The sequence below is a fragment of the Zeus faber genome, assembly GCF_960531495.2.
Source record: "Zeus faber genome assembly, chromosome: 15".
Taxonomy (NCBI): Eukaryota; Metazoa; Chordata; class Actinopteri; order Zeiformes; family Zeidae; genus Zeus; species Zeus faber.
This window is the reverse complement of record NC_137194.1, coordinates 17,314,479-17,339,528: the sequence shown is the minus strand read 5'-3', so window position 1 is coordinate 17,339,528 and position 25,050 is coordinate 17,314,479. Positions and strand designations below refer to the sequence as shown.

Below are 25,050 nucleotides of genomic sequence, written 5' to 3'. Positions count from 1 at the left end.
TTCTGCACTGCATACTATGAATAGAGAGTCCCTTGGAAAGGCAGATGCACAGGTCCACGGTTGGGTGGATCGATACGCCACTTCAAACGCATTATTGCCGTATCTGGATAAAGGCCAAACGACATTAATAACTTCAGACTCACAAATCAGCTCCGCAGCTCATGAAGGCTTTCACCACGTGGTGGCACGTGTTTACATCAGTAACGATTCTGGATGAGTCACAATGGGCTGTGGGGTCAACTGGGTCGTACCATCTTCCCCTAAGGACACAAAGTCTGAGCCGAGCCAAACCCACTTTCGTAGCCTCTACAAGTGTGCTGGATAAAAATAAGAATGATGTTGACATTAAAGTTAATAGTAACTGGTTTCCCACCTTGATCTGTTTTACTCACGGTTTCATATTTTGTCTTTAGCCAAAGGGATTCTGAGAGCGGGGTCAGTGTTCATGCATTCTGGATTAAACTGTAATTAAACTGTAAAAATCAGGTGGGAAATGGATTCATCTAAAGCGGCCAAGCAATGTTTTGATGGCGTGCCAGAGGCCCTAAATAATACGTCCTGTACTCACAATGAAGAGGTCCACCTTTGATGTAAAGTGATCCACCCCTTGTGGTTCTTTGGCTCTGGCTTCAGGCATGCGATGCACTATAACTCAATGTAAAAAAAAATTAAAAAAAAATGACACACACACACACACACACACACACACACACAGGAAACCCCTACCCTGTTAAAGGAAATGAAAGGCTGACATAGATTTTTCAGACACTGATGAACCATAAAAGATGCCCTACATTGTGATATTAGTTGAGGTGAGTGGACTACAAAGCACTTACCATTCAAGCTTCATCGCTTCCCTGTTTAATTGTCATAACACAATTCAATTCTTCCTTTTGTTTTGTTTTTTTGTGGAACTTTGGCATAACAATTTTTTTTTTCTTTTTCTCAGCCGCTGTTGATCAGTTTAACGACCCAAAATCGGAGGGAAATTCAAGCGGACTGCGATGGAAATGTATCTCGGCCGTGTTGCGGAATCAAAGGCGCAAGCTTCAACTTTGTAATATGGTTTAAGGTCAGTGCTGTCGTGGTAATACACATCATGCAGAGAGATAGCGCTGAACTTCTACCATTACATCCAAATGTTTTACATTTGAAGCGTAGATAAACGCTAAGCGATTTCGAATTTGCGTCAGGCGTGTAGAAGATTCCACCACACTTGTTGATTGTTATCTGTGCTCCTAATCTGAGCAGTACATCGACCAGAAGAAAGTTGTCATTCTTAGAGGAAGTGCCAGAGCGCCGCAACTCTTCTGGGACGCGCCAGTTTGGGGAAGAGCGCAGTCTACCCCTTCACGGCATAAAACCCGGGGATTCGGGCACCTTCGAGTGTTATATCGTTCAAAAAGCTGGGCATAAAGTCATTAACCCGCAGCCAGTGACCCTCATCGTTCCAGGTACCTGTCAGCATCCTCACACCTTTCTCAGCACCTTTCTACTTTGTTTGTTGCAGCAGGTGGTCAAAGCCACTGACACTATGTTGAAATCTACCCATTGACTGTAATGTAATATATTATTTTTTTTATTTGCCATTTTATAGACTCTCATTAAGGCAGCAGTCAAATGCTTTTGTTGTTATATTTTTATAACATTCGTACGGAAGAGGGTTAGGGCCAAGAATTTCCCCTTCTGTGATTAATCTTATAATTCTCAGTTTTCTTTATGATATGTCCCTATTCCTCCTCGATAGAGAAGATTTCGATGACGTAAAAAAAACAAGATAGGCCTCATACATTTTTCCTTCCTGATGACATCGTCGCAAGCCGGAATGGAAACAATTCACATTTTTATTGTTGCGTGACATTCTTTTTTCAGAGTGCGTGACCCCACCGCCGTCAGGAAATGCTACTCACACCACTCCACACCCCGCTGTGGTCCCCGCGCGTGGTGGAGCTGCCCGCCCTGTGGACGGTTGTTGGCTGCTTGGCGATAGGTCTGCTCAAACTTGTGCTCTCGCTCCTTGCAATTTGGGTAAATCGCTTAAACATACACTCTAGATGATGTTGTTAATGATTACATGGTTATTACAATATTTATCTCATGCCTTGGCAGGATGTGCAATATCTGTGAGGACTGATACCAGTCATTACTTGAGGTTGGTCATTTTCCAAGTAAAAAATGTGCTTGTTGTTGTAATGTTTGTCTTTTTTCCCTTCATAATCCTACAGGTCATTTCCCTTCATAATCCTACAGGTCATTTGTGCTCGTTGAAGCAAGAAGTGAAAGAGATAAACAATGTAGGTGGAAAAGACGATCGTAAGAAGCTCTGTGGAAAATGATCCCGGGAAAACAGCAAAAAAACAACTGAAAAAATAGAAATGACAGAACAAATGTTTTTCTGTCACTAACATGCATTTATTTTCTTTAACTGGTAATTCACTCAAAGTAACACATTGGTACTTTGAGATTCTAAAATAATTTAAAATAATCTGATTTTGGGGGGAGAATTCTCAATAGCAATAAATAAAGTGACCATATTGTTGTGACTAGCTCTTTAATTTCAATGCATATACCATATTATAGCATCAATTTTAAATTCTAAATTATTCAGAATAAAAAGAAAGATTCTAAAATGTATCATAATGTATTTTTATTTGTTTAATTATTGACTTTCGCTTATCTTGACACAATCGTTTTTTACATTAAATCATAGAAGCTCCTATTGAAATTGCCAATGTATTGTTATGTCTAAATTGGGCCTGCTCTGCCAAAATTCAACTGGTTTGTAGTATCCCTACTGATTCTTTAACAAATGCGCTACTTCCTATTTAATCGAATTTACTTTCCCTCTAATAGATGAGACACAAATATGGTTATATGAGCATAGATAAGGGGCATTGGTTATTTCTCTCTAAATTATTTGTTCAATAAAAACCAATTGGAACAAACAAGAGCCAATTCAGAATACATGGGTATATTGGGGTTCCACTAGGTTCCACTCTCGGTCCTCTTTGATTCCTTATTCATATACAGTGATTTACATTTTGAACGTAATGCCGAATTTTTTTTGTCAAAGTCTGTTCTAAAATTATATTTTATTTATTTTTTGTTGTTTATTGCTGCACTGATGTTTCGGGCAAGATGCCTGTCTCTATTGTGCTATGTGGCAAACAGACGTCAATACAGGCACATTAAATAATATCTATAACTGAGCTGGTGCAGCAATCCACATTTTCCAAATAATTAATCAGGAGAATTGGAATCTCTTGGGGGTCCAGCCAAAGGGCCCAGCCCTGCCCCAGTGTGCCCACTGACCATATCCTCTTCTGGAGTGAGAACCCAGTGCCAGGAGGGTACAGGCCAGGTACCTTGTAGAGCAATTCATCCCTGATGTCGTCGGTGTCTGCACACTGCGTACTCTGTTGCCACAGTATGCCCCCCAGAAAATTAACATCTCCAATGCTGCGTGTGTTTGAAATAGGAGACAACTATAAGCTTTCAACTATAAAGGCTGAGACCATTTGGCCTCTTTTGGCCCTGAGCCCCTGCCCCTCTAGATTTCTGTGAACAGCCCTGCACATGCTTTTGTGACAATTTTGTGACCGATGTACCTTTCGGACACAGACTTTTCCCTGTTTGTTAGCTCATGTTGGTTAAAAAAACTCACATATATAAGGGTTAAAATCCAAACCTCTTGTTATCACTGACACATACTGTATTACTAATTGTTAATCAACCAATGACTCACACCCATTGCCCCTGCATTTTAATTGTGATTTTATTGTTTTAATTGTCAGTTACTTTAAGTTACTTCAACTACTTTTTCATGTGGTGGTTGCTTTGGTCTATCATAGTCTCAACATATATATGATTGTGAATAAATGAACCTAGGAATGAGTAAAAAAAAAGAGAAACTTTTCTGAAGTTTTAAGTTAAATATATTTATTTGAAATACATCTTACTAACCGTACACTCACTCCAGAAGGGACACACAGCGACAAAGTGGCCAGAAGTCATTCATTTCCAGTAGGAGGACTTGCCGACAGGAGAGAGTTGAAAAATGTTATGTTCATCAGCTGTGGCACGGGGCAGCTATAATGCATTTTTGCTGGTCCATTCCGCTTATGAACTGTCAACTTGACATTGGTTCTTACAAAACTTTCATTCCCAAAATGGAGGAAGAACTCATTGTTGCAGTAGCCGGTTTCCCCTACTTTGTGATGTAAAGCTACGCTATTCTTTTACAGAGACGTAATTTACAAAATGATGCATGGAAGAAGATATGGGAGGTAGTTGGGATCCCTGGTGAGGTTTATTACATGCACTGAAGTAAACATGTCTGAGTCCAACTTTAAAACATTTCCAATGTACAGTATTACCTGGTTTCATACAGCACACTACAACTCCACTTCCAGACGTAACTCTGTCCTAGGTGAAATGGCATACAAATACTCTATGTTGTATGCCCAGCATGCTGACAGCACAGGTTGAAAAATAAAAAATAAACACAAATCACATGTGGTCAGAACACATGTGAATATTTAAATGCAAAAAATAAACATGTCACATAAAAAATAAATTTATTTTCAAACAATACTAAATAAATGAATGCATCAATCAATTTACAGTATACGTTGCTATGGCAACTACTAGCATAGGAACAGGCGACAGCGACTGCTTGTGGTGTGAGCGTATGGCGACCATACTCCCCTGTTCACACGTGCGTCAACAAAAACGCTTGCTGTCGCTGACGCTAGCCCTTCACTGTCGAAGAAAAAGGCCATGCAGAAGCTGAATATTGATTAATTTCTCATTTATATATTATTATATTCTGCTTCTGCGTGGCCTATTTATTCCCTCAAATATTGGTAGAAACATATTGTTGGACAGTTTAGGAGAAATAAGCGATTGTGCATCTAACACTCCGCCATTGCTATTCTAGAGTTCGTGCCAGGCGGACCGTCTGATTGGTTTGTCTGTCTCAAGTTGAACCAGGCTCAACTTTTTTTTGAGGCTATGCTCACCCTGAGATTTTTTGGGTTGTGCTACAACCCCGGTTTTATGAATGAAGAACGCAAGTTCTTGCTATTCCTTAAGCTGTCTCCAGACAGCTCCACTGAATAAAGCTGAAAGCCCCTTTAAATCAACCAAGTCTCAACTTGGCCTTGACAGGCCGTGATTGGGCCACTCCCCTCACCCGCAGAGCGAAGTGAAACAGGGCCAAATGGACTGCCTCCAGCTCCAACACATTGATGTGTCTCATGGCCCCCCCAGCGCTTGCTGACCATCCAGTCCTCGCAAACAGCGCCCCACCCGTACAGGGAGGCATCGGTTTTTATAACCACATGCAGTGTGGGAGTGTCAGAAGTTGCTATGAGTTTCATAGCCACTAGAGCGGACAGCATTGTTCCCACAATGAAAGTGAGGATATTTCCCAACCAGAAACCGTGGGTCGATAAATCCATTGCGCTCTGAATACAACACCGCAAGCTTGCCTGCTAATTTGAGTTACACCGCTGGAGAGGAACGCATGCTTTCAGTGTCTGAGCATGACGTCAGGAGGGCTCTGATGCGTGTAACACCAGGAAAGCTGCGGGTCCAGATGGCATATCTTGGCGAGAATTAAGGACCTGTGTTAACCAGCTAGCCCCGGTGCTCACTAGGATATTCAACGCCTCCCTGGCCAAGTCAGTGGTCCCATCCTGCTTCAAGAGGTCCACCATCACCCTTGTGCTGAAGAAGGCCTCTCCAGCCTGCTTGAATGACTACCATCCGGTGGCCCTCACCTCGGTGGTCATGAAGTGCTTTGAGAGGCTGATTAAGGATTAGATCTGCGCCTCCCACCCTTGCACCATTGACCTGCTGTAGTCCGCATACCAGCCGAATAGATCCGTGGACATCGCTGCACACCACGCTCACGCACATGGATGGTCAGAAGGGGAGCTATGTGAGATTGCTGTTTATTGAATACAATTCAGCTTTCAACACCATAGTCAACTCCATAGAGCCTGATCACTAACGACGATGAGAAGGCCTACCGCGAGTAGGTGGCTGATCTGTCACTGTGGTGAGAGGACAACAGCCTCCTCCTGAACGTCAGCAAAACTAAGGAGCTGATTGTGGACTTTAGGAGAGGATTACAACCGAGGACGCACGCATCGATGATGATTAATGGGACTTCTGTCAACAGGGTGAGCAGTTTCAAGTACCTGGGAAACCACATCACGGAGGACTTAGCATTGACTATACATACAGACACGCTGGTGAGAAATGCGAAGCAGCAGCTTTACCACCTCAGGCAGCTGAAGAAATTCAGGGTCTTGGTGAGGCTCCTTCTACTCTGGAGCAGTGGAGAGAATCCTGACAGGCAACATCACTGCCTGGTTTGGGAACTATACTTCTCAGGACAGGCGGGAACATGCAGAGGGTGTTCAGCCGAATGTACCACTGGAACTACCCTCCCCTCCCTGCAGGACCTATACACCAGAAGGTGTAGTAGCAGAGCCCCCAGGATCATGAAGGATCCTCACCACCCCAACAAGGGACTGTTCCAGCTGCTGCGGTCGGGCAAGCGCCTCCGCAGTCATACAGTGAGAACAGAGAGACTGAGACAGAATTTCTTCCCGCAAGCCATAAGGACTGTCAATGCTGAACTCACCAGGGGCCCCCACTGAGACATACACATTGGCCCCACTGCCTTACTGTACTGTATGCTGCATACTGTATCACTGTACAGGTTTATAGCATACTGTGCTGCATTGCTGTTCTGTTCGGTTGCTGTGGGTCAGCCAAAACCTCAGTTCATCTCGACACTCCTGCGTAATGGTCAGTACCCGGTAGAGGTCTCTGGATGGACGCACCTGCTGTTTTATAAACCAGCGTTGCAGGGGTCTCATCCTGAACAGGCCCAGTGGGACTGCGGCTGAGGCAGGCGCCATCAAGCCCAGCAGGACCATAACCCGACGTGCCCTGGTGAACTTGCAGCATGCGAGCTGCAGTGACCACAGCCAACCTCCTTGTCGAAGTCAGCATTGCAACGCCAGATCAAGACCCAAGTACATAGTGGGCTGGGCTGGAACCAGGGCTCTCTTTTTCCAATTCACCAGAAAACCCAGGCTGCAGAGATGTTCAGCCCCCCCCCCCCCCCCCACCTATGGGAGTGTGCCGTCTCCTTGGACCCCAAGAGCACAAAGAACACAAAATTTGTATTCTGTCCTGAAAGGCAAACTGTGTATTTCCCACAATTGATATATGACAGTAAGTATCTTTCAAATCCACTGACATGAACCAGTCTCCCCTTCGGATCGATGTGACAGTGTGTTAACATTCAAAGCAGGGGCTTTTGAAATGTTTTGTTTAAAATTCTCAGATACAGAATTGAATTTTTTGGAAAGTGGAAATAACTGCTGTAAATGGCTCATGTCTCTGAGTGGACAGGGGGCCCTAATAATCACACTGGGGAAACACACTGAAGGGAGGGAGCATAAAGACTGTGCGTGGTGTGTATTTTTTTACATTAACCACACGGGAATTGGGACAGCAGAATGTCTTTTTGTGGTAAAACCCGAGGTCCAGCAGACAGTCCAGCAGCACGAATCCCTTCCTGTAGTGGCTCAGGTCTTCCGCACCTTCCTGCCCCTCACCGCAGAAGCCTGCTGCTGCTGGGGACGACAGGAAGGATTCCTGTTCAAGCCCTTCATCCCATCAGCAGGGGGAGGCTGGGACGTCTCCTAGGATCGGAGCCGGCCTGCTCTGTGCCCTTGACAATCTTGGAGGCCGTTTGGATCCTAACTGCTCCAGCAATGAGTCCGGGATCTGCCAGGCCTTGCAACATGACCACCGGGTCCATTAGGGCATAAAGATCCTAAATGCCACCAACTAATTCTGCTGCCGCTAAAACTTGTGGGTCGTGGAGCCCAATATGAACCGGAATTGGCTCTCACCTCACCGGAGCATCCAGAAGCCTGGTCTTCTCCTTTTCAGAAATCTAAGATAGGTTCAGCCATAGGTGGCGCTGCGTCACCACCAAAAAACCCATCACACGACCTCCGTCCCCCCTGTACCCTTGGTCATCGTGAGTCAGAAGTCGTTGGCCTTGCAGTTCCACATACTTTTCTGGGGTGGCCTTCCCCTGAAGCTCACGTAGGACCCTGGTCTGCTGCAGCAGGTAGACATTATTAAGCAGTACCGCAGCCTGCTCCGCGACCTTGTAGGATTTCTCTGCCAGATTAAGCGTCTGCCTACATGCCTTGGACAGGAGCTGAGACGCTTGGGTAAAGGAAGGGCACAGGTGGGCAGCTACCAATTCCTCTGGGGGGCATCGCCAGGTATCCCAAGTCCAGCTCGGTGTTAAGGGTCGACTACTGGCTGAACGCCTGGATAGGGGAGGACATCTTTTGAGGAGCACCCCATGACGTCCTCATCTCCATAGAGAAATCCTCTAGCACCCAGGGGGGATGCCGGCGGGGAGGCCGATCCCCAGCCTCCTTAAAATGTGCCCCGGACACCATGGAGGGAGCAGCAGGCTTGGGGTCTGCCAACAGGATCCCCAGTTTTACCACAGCTCGCTCAAGGAGGTGTAACAGCTCCTGGTGAAAAGGCCCTTGGGACGGTTTGTAAGACAGGTTGTGCATCCTCACCTGGCTCTTCTCCTTCCCCCTCCACCTTTGAACCCCACTGGGCTGCGTAGAAGCCTCGCAACTCCTGGTGCGCAACTAACTCTTCCTGATCCACTAAGCATGGATGCTGATGGAGATCCTGAGACGTGGGAGAACGTGGCCTCGAAACAAGGCCCGAGGATGAAAGAGCCAATCCATCTTTGGCCTTTCAGCAGTACGGGGACCACTTGGAGGGAACCGAAGATGTCGGCCCGATGGAGGATGACTTCCAGCAGCAGACTTGAGAAGTCGACACAAAAAGAATTGGTCCGACAGCGCCGCTTCCGCATGTACTAGCCGACACAGCAGACGCACAATCGGTAGGTATCCCTTCGGGTCATGTGCGCGCCCCAGCCTGCACATGTTTTCAAGTCTGCAGCAGACATAAATATTTTCATTCTTTTCCTTTCTTTCTTTCTTTCTTTCTTTCTTTCTTTCTTTCTTTCCATAACAGAGGGCTTGCTTCCAGCAGCGGAGAGCTGAATTAGCAAAGAGGAAGTATGACAGGCGGTGACCTCGTATATATACTGGGCCCACCTTATGATGGGTGCCCGAGCGGCCCAATCACAGCTTGTCAGGCCGAGTTGAGACTTGATTGGTATTAAGGGGCTTTCAGCCTAATTCAGTGGAGCCGTCTGGAGACAGCTTCAGGCATTTGGTAAGAACTTGAGTTTGAAATGAAGTAAAATCTGTCACTTTTGTCTGTTTTGTTGCTGCATGTGTGACAATAAAATAGATTCTGGTGTGAGCGTAAAAGTTGAGTGGAGTTCAACTTTATGCTAATCAGCTGGGACGCAGGATAGCGATAAGAATGCATTCCCACGGCTCCGTTCTGCTAATAAAACTTAATGATTACATGCATTTAAGTACAAAGGTTAAAGTACAAGTTCAGAATCAGAATCAGCTCCACCAGGGACATTTACATATAGGTACCAGGAATTTGTTTAGGGTTAAGTTCATGTGGAGATGTCTCATATAGTTAAATTAAAAGCATTTTCCATGTACAATATTATCGGATGTCATACAGCACGAATCACATGGCCAGAACACAATTTTTTGTCTTTTTGAGAAGTTCATCTGCCAAGTAAAAATAAATAAATAAAATTGCTTCTGGTGTGTACGATATGTTCCACAAATTAAAGTTGTGGTGCAGGTCAGGAGGGCTGCATGCTCTGCAGACAGGAGGCCTAATGGGTTCAGGCAGCAGGGCGTGTTCACATGACGTCCTGCTGAGGGAAGATGGCATCGAAAACAATCCACTAATCAAAGTGACCCCACCCACCGGTTCCCATCTTCATCATTGCAGATTATAAATAAATAAATTTAACTAAATGGATCACTGACTTCTTCTGCTATTGATTTAAAACCATTATCTTGGGATCATGTGAGCCAAACACAGTGTAGGCTGATTAAATCAAAAACTGTGCACAGACCACCACCTGGTGGCGTTAATGTAGACAACACCAAATCCCCCCTCTTAGATCTTCAATACATAATAGGAGCCTCTACCCATCTCCCTAATTAGCTCAACAGCCTTGGGTATTTCTTTGTATAATTAAACCAAAATAATAGATTATGAATAAATAACAAATAATGAATACCTTCACAATCAAATACTTGGGTATTTTGAAAGGTGAATAATTAGTTCTTTATGTAATTATATAGAGAACAAAAGGACCTGCAGCTCAGGGCAATATCCATGCAGTAGGACAGTAATTGATGATCTTTTAATAGCATCTAAAAGATCAGCAATTGTTTTTCAATGCATGAGATTTGTAAAAAAAAAAAAGCTACATATTGTATGTGTACACACACCCACACATTTTAGCTTTTTGGGGTATAATATAGCTGTTTGAGTTTTACACATCAAACATGCGATAAAAATTTGTAGCTACACACTATTTTTAAATGGAAGCCCCTCTCCTTTCTCTGGAAATGGTGCTTTAATTTTTTTTGATAGATAGAGTTGACATTGAACCAACAGCACTTCGAGCATCTGAACAAAATGATTTTTATTTTTCACAAGTTGAGCCACTGATCTGAAATGAGTTATGGAGCAACGAAAACTTTTCTTTTTGTAATCGTTTGTCAAGGCTCTCAGATAATTCTACAAATTAACAGTTTTCGGTCTGTGAGCCAAAATACAGGTCATCACAAAAAGTAACCTCTAAATTTTCAAAAAGTAGAATTACCTGCCACACAAGAACACGCACATATCACAATCCCTGTATTTTATGTGTATTCTATATATTGGAAATACAACATGTAGAATGAGCAAAGTTGTTTCGAGATGAAAAATCTGTTTAATGGTTGAGATTTTTTTTTTGCCAAATAATTGCATTCACAACTTCCTTAGTATTTACAATACAGAAATGCATCCACTACTGAGGCAGAGGATTTCATTGAATGTTTTCCACATCTTGAGACTACGGAAGGCGTAGATGATGGGGTCGATCACAGAGTTGCACAGGATGAGAACCAGGTAGGCATTCATGTGGGAGATGTAACACACGCAGTAGGGGTTGTTGGGACACGCAATGAGGAGGATGCGATGGAGGAAAAATGGGGCCCAGCAGCAGACAAAGATCCCCAGGAGAATGGTGATGGCCCCCCTTCGTAGAGGTCCACTGGCGCAGAACATCCTCTGCAGGGAGGGCAGCAATACGCTCGATGTGCAGTCTTGCCAGCAGAAAAATGTGGAAGTGGAGCGTTGCCATAATCCCCAGCATGCTGAAAAACAAGGTGATGAGGCATACAAGGGCCGTCTTGCTTTCCTAGTAGACTATGAAGACCGTACCGCAGACAGCACAGCTTAGCCAGATGCCCCCAATGGCCAACAGAGCTCTCTGGACAGTCACGATTCTGTGGTAGGACCAAGGAGATGCAGATCATGGAGCCAAAGACGTCCTCGAGATGGCTGTTGAGGACAGCGATGACCAAGGTCTCCAGAGAGTTGGATACAACCACCAGCATGACGGCAGCAGCAAGGCCGCACAGAAAGAAGTACATGGGGGAGTGGAGGCTCTTGTTCCTCAGCACTGCGGCAATGACCAAGATATTCTCCAGGAGGCTGACGACCCCCAGCACTAGGAAGCAGCCCGTGGGATCTGGACCTGCTCGCAGAAGGCAGGTGACGTGCCGTTCTGTGGTGACCCCTCAGATTCGGCCGGCTCCCCGGTGTCATTGAGATGACGGTTCCTCTCCAGCGGGTGCCGGTAGGTGTTGTTCATCAGGTGCAGGTTTTAGAGGGGAACTTTGGAGATGATTTTAAGCAGCCAGTCAGGGACACCTGAGCTTCTGTGGAATGCGTGATCTTCCGGTGCTGGCTCCCCAGAGAGGAGAGAACCCAACCTAGGCGTGCATGTCTCTGCGGATCCTCCGATGACCCTCTGCTGGAGCCCCAACCCCAAGTCTGCACATATACGTTGCATTTACAAAATGTCTGTCCATCTCCATCTTTCGGTCTGTAAATTTGCCACCAATGTCTCGTCCCTTTAACCCCCCCTTTAATATATGAATTTCAATCTATTTTCATATTGAATATCCTTAATTGTCAAAGCTGTTCACCTATGTCCTGTGTGTAAGTCTCAGGGCATTTATCTGTAACTGCTGTTCTCACCTTTCTAGCACTGAAAAACAATCTCTTTGTATTATTCGAGCTACAGTTATGCAACTGCTCTTTCTTATTCAGTGTAAACAATCAATTTAGCAAATGCACGATTAGGTAGGATTATTTTACGCCTATCAGTATCTCTCTTCATCACTTTTCACAGGATAGAAAATTTTAGTCACCTACCCTGGTTTTTTGCAGGTTTACCCGTAGTTGTGTTTATCAATTTTACCCTAAGCTTGCTTAGGTCGCTGCTGCAAAAAGGGGTTTAACCCCCACGCCTATCCATTAATTTTTCTGGAATTCTACCTTTTACTCATACTTGAACAATTAATGCCATCAATACTTTTACCCACGATCGAGTAACATATTGCTAACTCTAGAGCAGATTTTAAAAACTTTTTGCTCCGCTGGTGCTGCTGCTCAAATCCTTGAATAAAGAATGAACTTTTTTTTAAGTATGCGTTGGTCATTTCCATGAACATCTAATATATTACACACCTTGAGTTCAAGAAAGAGAGCTCTTACATCATCTAAAAAGGTATTCCATCATCGGGCAGTGACCGGATACATGATTCTGAAGAAGGCTGACAACAACCGAGTCGTCAGCGAACTTCAGGATGTGCCGGTTGTCATACTGACCTCAGCAATCGTCTGTGTACAAGATGTAGAGTAGGGGAGAGGAGAGGACACACCCCTGGGATGAAGAGACCTCCCCTGACCAGCTCTCATTGGCCCTCACCATCCGGGTCCTCTGGGTCCACAAACAGTTGGGGGCTGAATAGTATTAAAAGCTGATGATAAGTCCACAAACGGGGTCCTTGGGATGAGTCTGTAAGGGATATGGTCAAGTGAACCCAAATACAGGGCACACACGATTTTGGGAGTTGGTACAGGGGTTTAATGTGTAGACAGACAGGGAATCAAGAACAGGCAACAGAAGGGGCCCAGGAGCCGACAGGGAATTGGGGCCCAGGAGCCGACAGGGAATCGGGGCCCAGGAGCCGACAGGGAATCGGGGCCCAGGAACCAGGAGCAGGCAGGGAATCAGGACCGAGCGTTAGAGGCGCGCACACACACACACACACACACACACACACACACGGAAACATGTAGGAACACATGCACGAACACAAGCGACGATCAGACAAAAAAAGAGTAAATGGGGACCAGGTTAAATACAAAAGGAGTGAGGAGGAAGGTGAAGACAGGTGGTGAGATTACTAACTGGGGACAGGTATGAGGTGACAGGGATGTGATACCAGACAGACAGAGGGAGCTAGAGAGTGGCACAGGGACCTATAGACAGAGGGAGCCAGAGAGGGCTAGAGGGAGACAGATGGACCCATAGCAGACAGAGGAAGCCGAGCCAAGGCAAGGCAGGATCCCAACAGAGTCTTGTTGGCCTCCAGATGTGTGAGGATAGGGTGGAGCTCACTGAGTTCAGTGGTACAGCTCAGTATGCAAATTGAAGAGGATCAAGAAGGAGATGAGTTTTCTCCAGGAGTTCCCTCCTTTCAAAGGATCTACATAATCAGGGAGGTCAGGGCTTCAGGCCTATAGTCATTTAGGACCTTTGGGTGGGAGTTCCTGCAATAGGAATCACAGTAGCCATAGTTTCCATCGTTTAGGTTTCCGTAGTTCACGCTTGGCTGTTTGAGTGACAGAAGGGCGTGTCCTGCGTTCAAAATGCTCGACTGAAAGGAATAATTTGTGTCTCAGGGGCACCTATCTGCAAACCACGTCCCAGGGCCAGAAAACATGCAGAGTACATCCTATTATGTAAATTTCAAAATCCACTGGGTCTTGACAATGAAAAGCTGTCTGACAGTTCACTTTTCAGATCAAACCTTTCATGAATTAAATTTTATGTTGTGATTCCTTTTCCACTAAGTAACTGATCATCAATACCCTCTCATTTAATCTATTTGGAGCCCCTGGTTGTTTATATTACCTATTAAGTTTTTCACATTTATTTCTTTAATCATAAGTGGAGTATTGAGAGGAGATTTGGGAGAGATAGAAAAAGCCTTTAAAATGGAAATTCAGTATTGACTTTATTTTTTCTTTTTTGCTGCCATGTCCTTTCATCCCCTGCTGTTTTGTTTTTTTTCCTGGTTGGACACGGACCATCCCTCCCAGCAATTCGTAGGAGTTAACCTGTAAACATGTGGTTAAGCTTCTCTGGAGTCCCCGCAACAACTGGGGACTTGAGAGACCTGGGATAAAGGGATAAGAGTCCACAAGGCAGTCTGAGGTGTTTTCTCACGTTGGAAAAATGGAAATATCAGCGTTGTCCAGGAAACTGTGGTGCGTCCGCAAACCGCTGATCATCGTCCTTACTCCTCTAACTTTCCTGCCTTTACTCTTTGTCCTCCCCGAGAAGGTAAGTTCATCTTTATTTTACAATATGTTGAAGTTTCACCACTTTTCTTTGCACAACTCTGCAAACAAAAAGTGTATTACCCACTCGATTATTATGGGGAAATCCTCTTTACTCCCTTAATGCGTCATATTCAATTTGGATACATTTTATTTTATTTTATTTTTAATTTAATTTAATTTAATTTAATTTAATTTAATTTAATTTAATTTAATTTTATTTTATTTTATTTTATTTTATTTTGTTTACATACATTTTTAAAAAAACTTTTTTTTTAAGTTCATTAGATTTTTTTATTTCTTCCCCCACCGTGTTTATAAAATATCACAATGTTGGGGGGAAAAAACCCAGTGCTAGTGGGCAGTACAGTATGTGCTATTCAGTACAGTATTGTAATATAAACCGAAATTGAAAGTATGGACAAACGATGAGGCCGATTCGCAGCGTCTTTTTTTCCACGGTGCGTTCAATTCCCTCGGACCTTCGGGTTTTTTGTGTGAGGTGCACACAGAACAGGTCGAGATTAAAAAATACTGTACTTACTTGACATTATTGCGTTTAAATCAAATTTATAATTTGTGGAGCCTTTATTATATTTGTAAAAATGCTGAGGAATCTAATGACACTTTTCACTTTTTCAGTGACTTTTCATTATTATTTTGTAATAACAACCTGACATCAAATAGACAGATTGTCTCCAATGTTACAGAAAGGGGATAAGTGTTGTTTTTGTTTTATCCGTTTTTCTTTATATGTCTATAAAGCTCTTTTACACTGTTTCCGTGCTTCTGCTATGATTGTCACCATCATCACCAGTAAAGCTAGATTCCTGTAACTAGGGCAACCCAAAAGACACCTGGCTCCACAACCGTTATCAGTTGGAATATAAAAGGTATCAATAATCCACTTAAGGCAGCATAGCAGAGTATTTGCCCATTTAAAGTTATTCAACCCGGATGTGGTGTTACTGCAGGAGACCCACCGAAAATCCGACCACCATTCTACACTTAAGTACAAATGGATTGGCCAATATTTCCATTCTAAAGTGAATGATAAGGCAAGGGGGGGCAGCTATTCTTATAAAGGAGGGCATTCCATTCGACACCACAAATATTATATCCAATATAAATGGTCGCCATATCATCGTTGTGATTAAACTATATAACACACCTGTCCTGCACCCGCAGCTTGACGGATCTAATCCCAGACTATTTAGTTCCTTAAACAAATAGCCACTATAATTAAACCATTTTTCACAATCCTACAATCCATCTCACCCCTGGAGGAGAAACAACAAAAGCCATTGCTAAACAGCACTTCTCTCCAGTACACATCGATTTGTATTTGAAAGATGAAATTCTGCATCCCCATGTATCCAGAACCCAATACCATAGCATAGTCATTTCAGATATTTGCCAAGTTCAGCGAGATATAAAGTTCCCAGATAACGATGTGGCTCAACGCACTTGGCGCCGCGACCCTCTGCTTCTATCTTGTAGTATATTCAAGAAATTCCTCTCGACACAAATTAAACACCCCAGGAATCTCTAAATGCACGGTTTGAGTCCATGTCGGCCTATTTAAGGGCTCAAATAATATCATATACAGCCTATGAAAACAAACAAATAAAATTGTCACAGCTCATCTTAGATACAGACAACAGATATACTGCTTCTCCAAATCCGAATGTGTATACAGAGAAAATGCTTCTCCAGTCTGAATTCGACCACCTTTCCACTACACAAACCGAAAAGCTGCTGCTGAAGTCAAAACAAGTGTTACACGCACACAGTGAAAAAGCCGGGAGGCATCTAGCTCACCAAATCAGATAGTCGGCAACCAGGATTGCCATAACAGAAATATGGACAGGTTCAGATACCCTGTAACAATATTTGATCCGAAGGTCATTAACTATCGACAACGGCCTCTCTTACACAGTCATTCCTAGATATGCTCAATATTTGAACTGGATCAGCCTTGATCCAGGTGAGCGCAGCACAAATGACAGCCCAATATTCACTGACAAGATCAGCAATCAATCAAGCAATCAAACTGGGAGTGGGAAGGCCCCAGGGCCTGACGGAGTCCCCATTGAATTCTGTAGGGTATTTTCCCATGGGTTCTGTCGTTGTATCCCTTCTTAAACTGATGTACGATGACATCCTCACTAACAAGGTGCTACCCCAGACCACAGTCATTCAGGCCACAATTTCTGTCCTGTTGAACTCAGAACACTCCACCTGCCAGCCTGAAGTCATTATTTCCCTAGATGCCGAAAAGGCGTTTGATAGGATTGCGTGGGGCTTTGCAGTACTAAATAAATTCGGGTTTGGCCCAATTTTTCTGCTCCTGGATGAAAATCTTATATTCAGCACCCAAAGCCTCTGTCCGCACAAATAATACAGCCTCGAGCTACTTCCCTCCGCAGAGAGTCAAGGGTGCTGTCTATCCCCGTTGTTATTTGATTTAGCCCCCGAGCCCCGAGCAATAGCTCTACGCTCTGATGATCGAATTCTCCGAGTGATGAGGAGAGAAACCATCCAAAAGGTATTCCTCTATACAGACAATTTACCCCTCTGTATTGAGAATCCAGACGTTTACCATACCTCACTGACTTGAGGTTCTCAGAGAATTTGGGTTATAAATTAAATCTGACAAAGAGCTTACTTTTCCCTTTTGTCAGGCAGGATGAGAGAGCAAAATATGACCAGTTTCCATTTAAAGTGGAATTAAAGTGCTTCACATATCTGGGGATACGTGTAACCCATACATTTACAACACTCTTTAAACACAACTTTACCCCATTACTAGACCGCACCACACTAGATCTAGCACGGAGGTCGGGTCTGCCTATTTCTTTAGCAGAACGAACGCATGAATTCTGTAAAAATTACTATATTCCAAAAATTCTTATATTTGTATTTATGATCCCCTTTTCGACCAAAATCTTTTAATGGTTGGACAAATACATATCGATATTTATACGGAACAAATCGAATCCACGAATACGGTAGGTGTATTTGGGAAGATAAAACCAGACGGTGGACTAGGCGTATCCAACTTCTTACATCGCTACTGGGCAGCACATATATCTTAATTCCCTTGTTGGATTTACACGTTCTCCGACAAAGAAGGTCCAAATTGGTCATCCATGGAGCTTGCAGGCCACCCTCCCGACTTCCCCTGCAGTATGTTGTTTCTGACGTCTCCACTGCCTCTGAATTTAGGAACCCACCTTACAAATCCCAATGTAAAAAAAATGATTAGGATCTGGAATCAATTCATACATGGTCTTGTTATTCTCTCTGACTTGCTTATTGATAATACATTTACTATATTTGAGCACATATGTAACGACAATAATCTCCCCAGGTCACACTTCTTTAGATACTCGCAGGTCCGGAGCTTTGCCGGGGCATATTTCCCATCATTCCCTCCCACTCCCCCCAGTGGATTCGGTGCATAACCTTCTGGTCCTCAATGCCCCAGATGCCACAAACCCCTGCTACTCTCAGACACATGTAGTGGCCGTGTCAAAGACTTAAAAAACTTCTGGGGCACCTATTTTAAATTCCCTTGGTGACCAGGGGATGACCTCTCTAAAACAAGAAAAGGTTAGGTTTTCGGTGGGAGGGTCTCGGGAGAAGTTCTATATAGCTTGGTCCCCCTTTATAGAATATGTCAAAAACCTATCTTTCACTTGAATGAAGCTTTCGTTTATATATCTATTTTTCGGTGATATTACCCACTACGCGCACAGGGATGCCGTTCCTCGTTGACAGCCAAATCAAAATTACACGCTGCAATCATACTAAACGTCTGACTCACCACCCACCATGATTCTGTTTTTAAAAATAAACATCAAGGTCCTCATCAGAAATGTCATTTCATGTTTCGATGAATAGGTCTCAGTTTAATGGAGGTCTGTGCAATTATTTATACAAATTTCTGGACATTTGGATTGTACCTAGATGAACATTTCCGTGCGCACGACTCTCTTTCACTCTCTCAGTCTCTTTCGCTTCCACTTTCTTTTTAAATGTTTCTCAGACACACTCGAACCAACACACGTGCGGCTTTGAATGAATGGAGAGTTTGAGGTTGCATTTTAACATTTCACCTTCGCAGCATTGTACGGATCATAACGCATGAGTTGACCGTGAATCGTGTGCTTTAATTGTGAGATTTTTTTTCCCATGACGGCCTGTGCTCTTTCACCGAAGCGCAGATCACAGACGGATCATTCACAACCCTGTGTGGGATATTTTTCAGGAGGGAAAATGTCTCTATGTGGTGCTGCTCATGGCGATATTTTGGTGCACGGAGGCCCTCCCTCTGGCCGTCACTGCCATGCTCCCTGTCTGCCTCTTTCCAACCATGGGAATCCTTCCATCCAAAAAGGTGTGCCCCCAGTACTTCCTGGACACCAATTTTCTCTTCCTCAGCGGTCTTGTGATGGCGTCCGCTATCGAGGAATGGGGCTTGCACCGCCGAATAGCCTTGAAGGTTCTTAAGATTGTCGGAGTGAAGCCGGCCTGGTGAGAAAAAAAAAACAAAAACACCTCAAAGACTATTGGAACTACTGGTACAGCTTCTCCATTATCCTAAAAACTAAAGCTACTTGATGACTTTCTTCCCCATCTTCTGCCTCCAGGCTCATAATGGGAATGATGTTTACCTCATCCTTTCTGTCCATGTGGCTCAGCAACACTGCTACTACGGCCATGATGCTTCCCATCGCCAACGCCATCCTCGAGAGCCTGTTTGGCGACCTGGAGACACTGAAACGGAATTGCAAGTCCATAAAGGACCCAGAGAACGATACCAATGGTACCGTGTATGGTCTTTCCTCCAAGGACTCAATAACTTGGAATAGGAATATTCCAAAGTTGCATCATACTATAGATCTATCCAACTATGACTGAAGCACTGTATACATCTTCCGAATACTAATAGATCATCTGGCTTTAATACCTAACTCGCCATGTGAACTTTGTACAACAAGTTTTTCCGACACATTGAGTCTGTCACGCAAAGTTAGTCAATATTCTTGTGGTGATTGATTAATGATGTGAGCTCGCTTCGGAGTCATGTATTACGTTTCAAAGGTCCTCCGACATCCCTTAAAGTCACTGTAAAACACATTTTTTTATGTTTTCTGAGTTTCTCACACCACCGAAAAATGTGTTATTAACCACCCAGCCGAATTGAAATGATTAAAAGAATTGGCCAAGTATTAGGTTTCAAAAAAGGCAGTTCCCTCTGCTCAGAGATGCTGGGGGCCGCTAAAGACGCTGAAACCACGCCCCAATCGTGTTAATCGCGTCAAACATTTACATTGGAGCACGGTGTAAGCTGGTGTAAGGACAGTTTGGAATAAAACTGTGTTTTTTCCCAATGTTAGCTCAGCTTTTTCCACCTCTGATGCTCCGAGTCCGACCCTGTGTTTGTATAGCGTTCGTGGGCGGGGCCAGGCAGGTTTAACGGTCCAACTCCACAATTCAGTACAACATCGTTCAGTCTTTTCACACGTTTTCAGCAATTACTTTCTAACGTGCAATGGCGTGTTTAGAAACAAATCACTGAATTCACTTTACAGGGACTTTAAGAACTGGAAATATAGCTTGTGTATTGACTTAAAAATAGCATTTTTACCGTTTCGGCTTCACCTGACTTGTGTTTGACTTTTGCCTCTGTCAGGCCAATCCAATGTGAAACTGGACACACTGCCCTCTGAAAAACAGATGCTTTCGATGGAAGGGTGAGAAAAAAAAGCATAAACAAAGACGCATATTCCTCTGCGAACACGAAACTCATTCAAATTCTGTTGCCCCCCCCCCCCCCAAAAAAAAAAACCCCAAAAGGCTGGATGGAGCAGACCATGGCGATGGGAGGACAGCGGAGGAAATTCACACCGAGGCCGAGTACCAGATGAAGGTGTGGAAGGGTTTCCTGATCTGCATCCCTTACGCCGCCAGCATCGGGGGCACGGCCACGCTGACGGGCACCGCGCCCAACCTCATCCTCATCGGACAACTCAAAAGGTGGTGGGGGCGGCGGCGGGAGAAAAAAAAAAATCGCCGGTCTCCGTGGTCTTATTGTTGCGACGCAGTTTGAAAGATAAGAGAGACTAAACCCCTTGTTGTTTCACAGCTACTTTCCCGACTGCGACATCATCAATTTTGGCTCATGGTTTGCGTTTGCCTTCCCCCTCATGGTTTTGTTCCTCTTTTTGGGATGGATATGGATCGCGTTCCTCTACGGGGGACTGAACACACGGTACTGAGCTGATGTCAGACATCTTTTAATAGTATATCTGAGATCATCTTTAACAATATCTATTGAAAACCATTGTGGGGTGGATCTTGTATTGGGGGTGCATTATCCATTTTGCTCATTTTACTTGCCCGTCCAGAGCCTGTTTTGTCTTCAAGCAGGAATTTTAAGCAGGAATCCAGGCTGTTTTCCGCTCGGGGAGTGGTTTTTAAGTCTGACACGTGTTCTTCCCTGTCCCTGTGCGATTCCTTCCTTCTTGCAGCCTGTGTGTGAAGCGGCAGGACCAGAGAGCGCAGGCCGAGGCCAGGGCCCAAGCCGTGATAGACGAGGACTACCGAAAACTCGGGCCCATGAAGTGAGCGCCCGTGTATGTCTCCCAAACCCCCGGGCGGTGGAGGGTGAATGTTTACGCCCATCTGCCCCCTGCCGAGCCGTTCACTGACATCGACTTTACTTCCCCCCTCCCCCTTAGTTTTGCAGAGGGAGCGATATCTTTCTTTTTTATACTTTTCGCCATTCTGCTGTTCACGAGAGATCCCAAATTTGTCACCGGCTGGTCTGCATTCTTTACCAAAGGGTAAGCGATGCCCGCTCAGTTATAGTAACACATCAACCCTTTTCCCATTTTGAATACTTGACGACAGCCCCTGTGTGTACAGTATATTCAGATTTCTCTTTGTTTTTCTGCCCCAACGAACCACCACACACTGTTTCACTGCGACAGGTATGTTTCTGATGCCGTCACCGGCGTGATCATCGTGTCGATCCTGTTTTTCTTCCCCTCCCAGAAACCATCACTCAGCTGGTGGTTCAACCCACAGGGTCAGTGTGAGAAAAGGCAAACTTGACTAAAGCTCCGCTCTCGAAAGTCTACATTAGCATGCGTATAAGAGTGCAAAAGGGGTTAAGCTGTAGGGGACAAAGAAACCCCACGCACGTTCTTTCTCATATCTTTTCTGTTTAATCAACTGATACAGTGAAAATTTGGTGTAAATTTGCATACATTTGGTCACAAATGTGTATTGCAGCCGGTGCAACTGACTCAATATGATGAGGAATGTTAATGATGTGGATTAGAGAGTCTGAGTGAAGTGAGACTGTAGCCCCTCTGTTTGTGTGATTACATTAATCTCTTAAAAATATGTTGCCACACGTCGTTTTCTGCTGGTTTGTGTTTGTGTGTGTGTGTGTGTGTGTGTGTGTGTGTGTGTGTGTGTGTGTGTGTGTGTGTGTGTGTGTGTGTGTGTGTGTGTATGTGTGTGTGTGTGTGTGTGTGTGTGTGTGTGTGTGTGTGTGTGTGTATCTCGTGTGACAATGTGCACTATGTTCAGCTGGTCAAACAATCCACTGGACTTGGACACCGGGGGAAAAAATAAACAAACAGCCGGGGTCATTCTTCCTTCTCAGACAGCGTGCACATTTTTAAGATAAGAGATAAGATAAGATTCACTTTTTTTTTTGAGCTTTCATGACACTTATTCTCCACAAATGGCGATATCGAAGCCATTGCTCCCTATACAGATTGGAAAGGCCTATTTACAGTATGTAATGGCTTTTTCTAGAACCTGCTCTTACACAACATATACGTAAGCATAACGTCCATTGACATTGACTATCTCTCTTTTAATCATCCAATCCATTCAAACCTCTAAAAAGTCACCACTTTTCCTCCTCAGCGTCAAATACTCCTTATGCCCCGCTCTTATCTTGGAAGAAAGCCCAGGACTGCGTTCCGTGGAACATCATTCTTTTGCTCGGTGGAGGTTTTGCTATGGCTAAAGGATGTGAGGTAAACGTCGTAAACACGGGACAGGAACGAAATGAATGAAGCACAAAAAAAACAGACAATGCTGAAAGTTATACTGTGATACTGCCGTTCCGCTGCGCCGAGCTTGTATGAGTTGGCATGTTTCATGTTTTCATGGTTTTTGTAGGAGTCTGGTCTGGCCTCGTGGCTTGGGGGTCATCTCCAGCCCCTGGCCCAGGTCCCTCCTGCTGCCGCTGTGATGCTGATCACGGCCTTCCTGGCCTGTTTCACCGAATTTGCCAGCAACACCGCCACCATCATCATATTCTTACCGGTGATTGCTGAACTGGTAAGAGCGTGGTGTGGGCGGAAATTCAATTCCGATACTATAATAAATGAACCCTCCAGTCTCGGTGAGAATACAAGTGAGCTTGACATTGTCGAGCTCGAGGAGAACATCACCACGTACTCGCGCAGGAAATGCAGAAGATGTTCAGACAAGAGATAACAGAAAGCCACGTTGATACTATTCTCAGTCACCTTTATCTGAATTGTTTACACACCAAGCCCATAGGTAGTGGGAACCCCCCATGGATATCCCAAGGATCATTATATTGCACCCCTGCATATAGATACAATCTCCTTTCTAGGATGAAGTTGTCCGGATGCTGATTGTAAACTGCCATTAATATTGTATGTAATATGTTGTATGTAAAGACACAACATTTGTCTTAAACTACATAGAGATAGATATATAGCTGTATCATAATGCAGTATAACGCTCTTATAATGCCTTGTGAAACGTGTTGTGGGTCGTCACTTGATGAGTGGAAAGAAATGTAGTGCAAAGTCCACAACTCTTTAAAGATTTTGGCACAGAGGGGAGATTCTCTCATGGTAGCTGTTTACAGGGTCAGTCTTAAATAAACACCCTTCAGTTGCAGTGAATGTATCAGTTGATCAAACTATTGAGTCCAATCAGATATTAAGCATTGTTACCACTTGATTTACTTTAGGCAGAGTGAGCGACAGGGGCGGGGTCTTGCTCACTGGAATTTTACCTCTGCATAATGGAACAATTTATGGCGTATCGTGTCCTTCACTCAACACGTATGTAGCGGATCCACCTGCCACGCGCCACCCGAGCAGCGTTTTCAGGGCCCTCCGACACAGAGACACAGAGACACAGGCAGAGGTGTTGCAAACACACCAGTTTATTGGAGAGAGGGGGCAAGATGGAACAAGTCGGGAGCAGATGGAACATTGTCATGACAGAGGCACTCCCTGTGTGTGTGTGTGTGGGATGGGTGATTTACCTGTCGCTCGTCGATTGCTCTTGCGAGCAACAGGTTGCTTCAACCGCACCACCCTCACACCACAACGTAAAGCACCTCATCGATTACGCACATTTTAGTATTATTAGTATTTTTACAGCTTATAGAGCTTATTGTGCGTAATCACCGGGTGTCATGACATTTCACTGCATATATGAATGACCGGATGTATATGTATTTGAAAAATAAGCTCTTGAACTTGAACTTGAACTTGAACTTGAAATAACCTTTACAGAGAGAAATATCCAATGGAACACCATAAAAATGGTAGACACAGTTACTGTTTGATAACTGTCCTGTGGTCTTCCATCAATCATCATCTCACCCATGTATCTAAAAAGAATACTCTAAAACCATATGCACCTAGATAAGAAAGCTGAAATGATGATTATACATCCCCTGATCTTCTTCTTCTTTGTTTAGTTTGCTGAGGTCTTCCAATGGGTACATACAGTATACACCACACACAGACACAGTATTTGTAGAGTTGTTGGTCACTAATTATCTCTACATTATTTGATTATGATGGGTGCCTGGAATAGCGGATAATTTTCAACGGAGAATTGCATGGATAGCACTGAAATATCACTGACTGATTTTTTGGCCTCTGCAGGCCATGCACGTGTCGGTGAATCCTCTGTATTTCATGGTACCGGCGACGATCGGATGCTCATTTGCCTTCATGCTTCCCGTCTCCACGCCGCCCAACTCCATCGCCTTCGCTTCCGGGCATCTCCTGGTCAAGGACATGGTGAGCTCATCGCACGGACAAAAAGAAAAAAAAAAAAAATGAAAGAAAGTACCATTCAATTAAATGACAAACCTTAACGTGTTTCCATCCCCATTCCAAACCTCCAGGTGAAAACCGGCTTTGTCATGAACATCCTGGGGATTCTGTCGGTCTCTCTGGCCATAAACACGTGGGGCAGGGCCATGTTCCACTTGGACATCTACCCCGAGTGGGCATTCCCCGCCAACATGTCCAGCACCGTCACTGCCGTACGCATCCCCTCTCTCCCGCCGCTCAACTCAACTCTCTGAGGACC

At 44.4% G+C, this 25,050-nt stretch overlaps 2 protein-coding genes across 2 annotated transcripts; one reads left to right on the top strand and one right to left on the bottom strand.

Annotated features, from left to right (window-relative positions):
• Positions 1 to 7,693: 7,693 nt before the first annotated feature.
• On the bottom strand, positions 7,694 to 11,884 carry mc3r (melanocortin 3 receptor; the record flags this gene model as incomplete). The annotated part of the gene is given in 7 exon segments (XM_080015262.1): positions 7,694 to 7,821; positions 8,140 to 8,265; positions 11,040 to 11,265; positions 11,267 to 11,428; positions 11,432 to 11,525; positions 11,527 to 11,758; positions 11,761 to 11,884. Coding segments are annotated over 7 exon segments (1,092 nt in total).
• Positions 11,885 to 14,542: 2,658 nt separating this feature from the next.
• On the top strand, positions 14,543 to 25,045 carry slc13a3 (solute carrier family 13 member 3; the record flags this gene model as incomplete). Its single annotated transcript, XM_080015261.1, has 13 exons — positions 14,543 to 14,650; positions 18,920 to 19,185; positions 19,302 to 19,477; positions 20,348 to 20,408; positions 20,512 to 20,691; positions 20,801 to 20,926; positions 21,186 to 21,278; positions 21,396 to 21,500; positions 21,648 to 21,745; positions 22,600 to 22,712; positions 22,858 to 23,019; positions 24,618 to 24,755; positions 24,863 to 25,045. The coding sequence occupies 13 exons, from the start codon at positions 14,543 to 14,545 to the stop codon at positions 25,043 to 25,045; spliced, it is 1,809 nt and encodes a 602-aa protein (XP_079871387.1).
• Between the last annotated feature and the right edge of the window lie 5 nt (positions 25,046 to 25,050).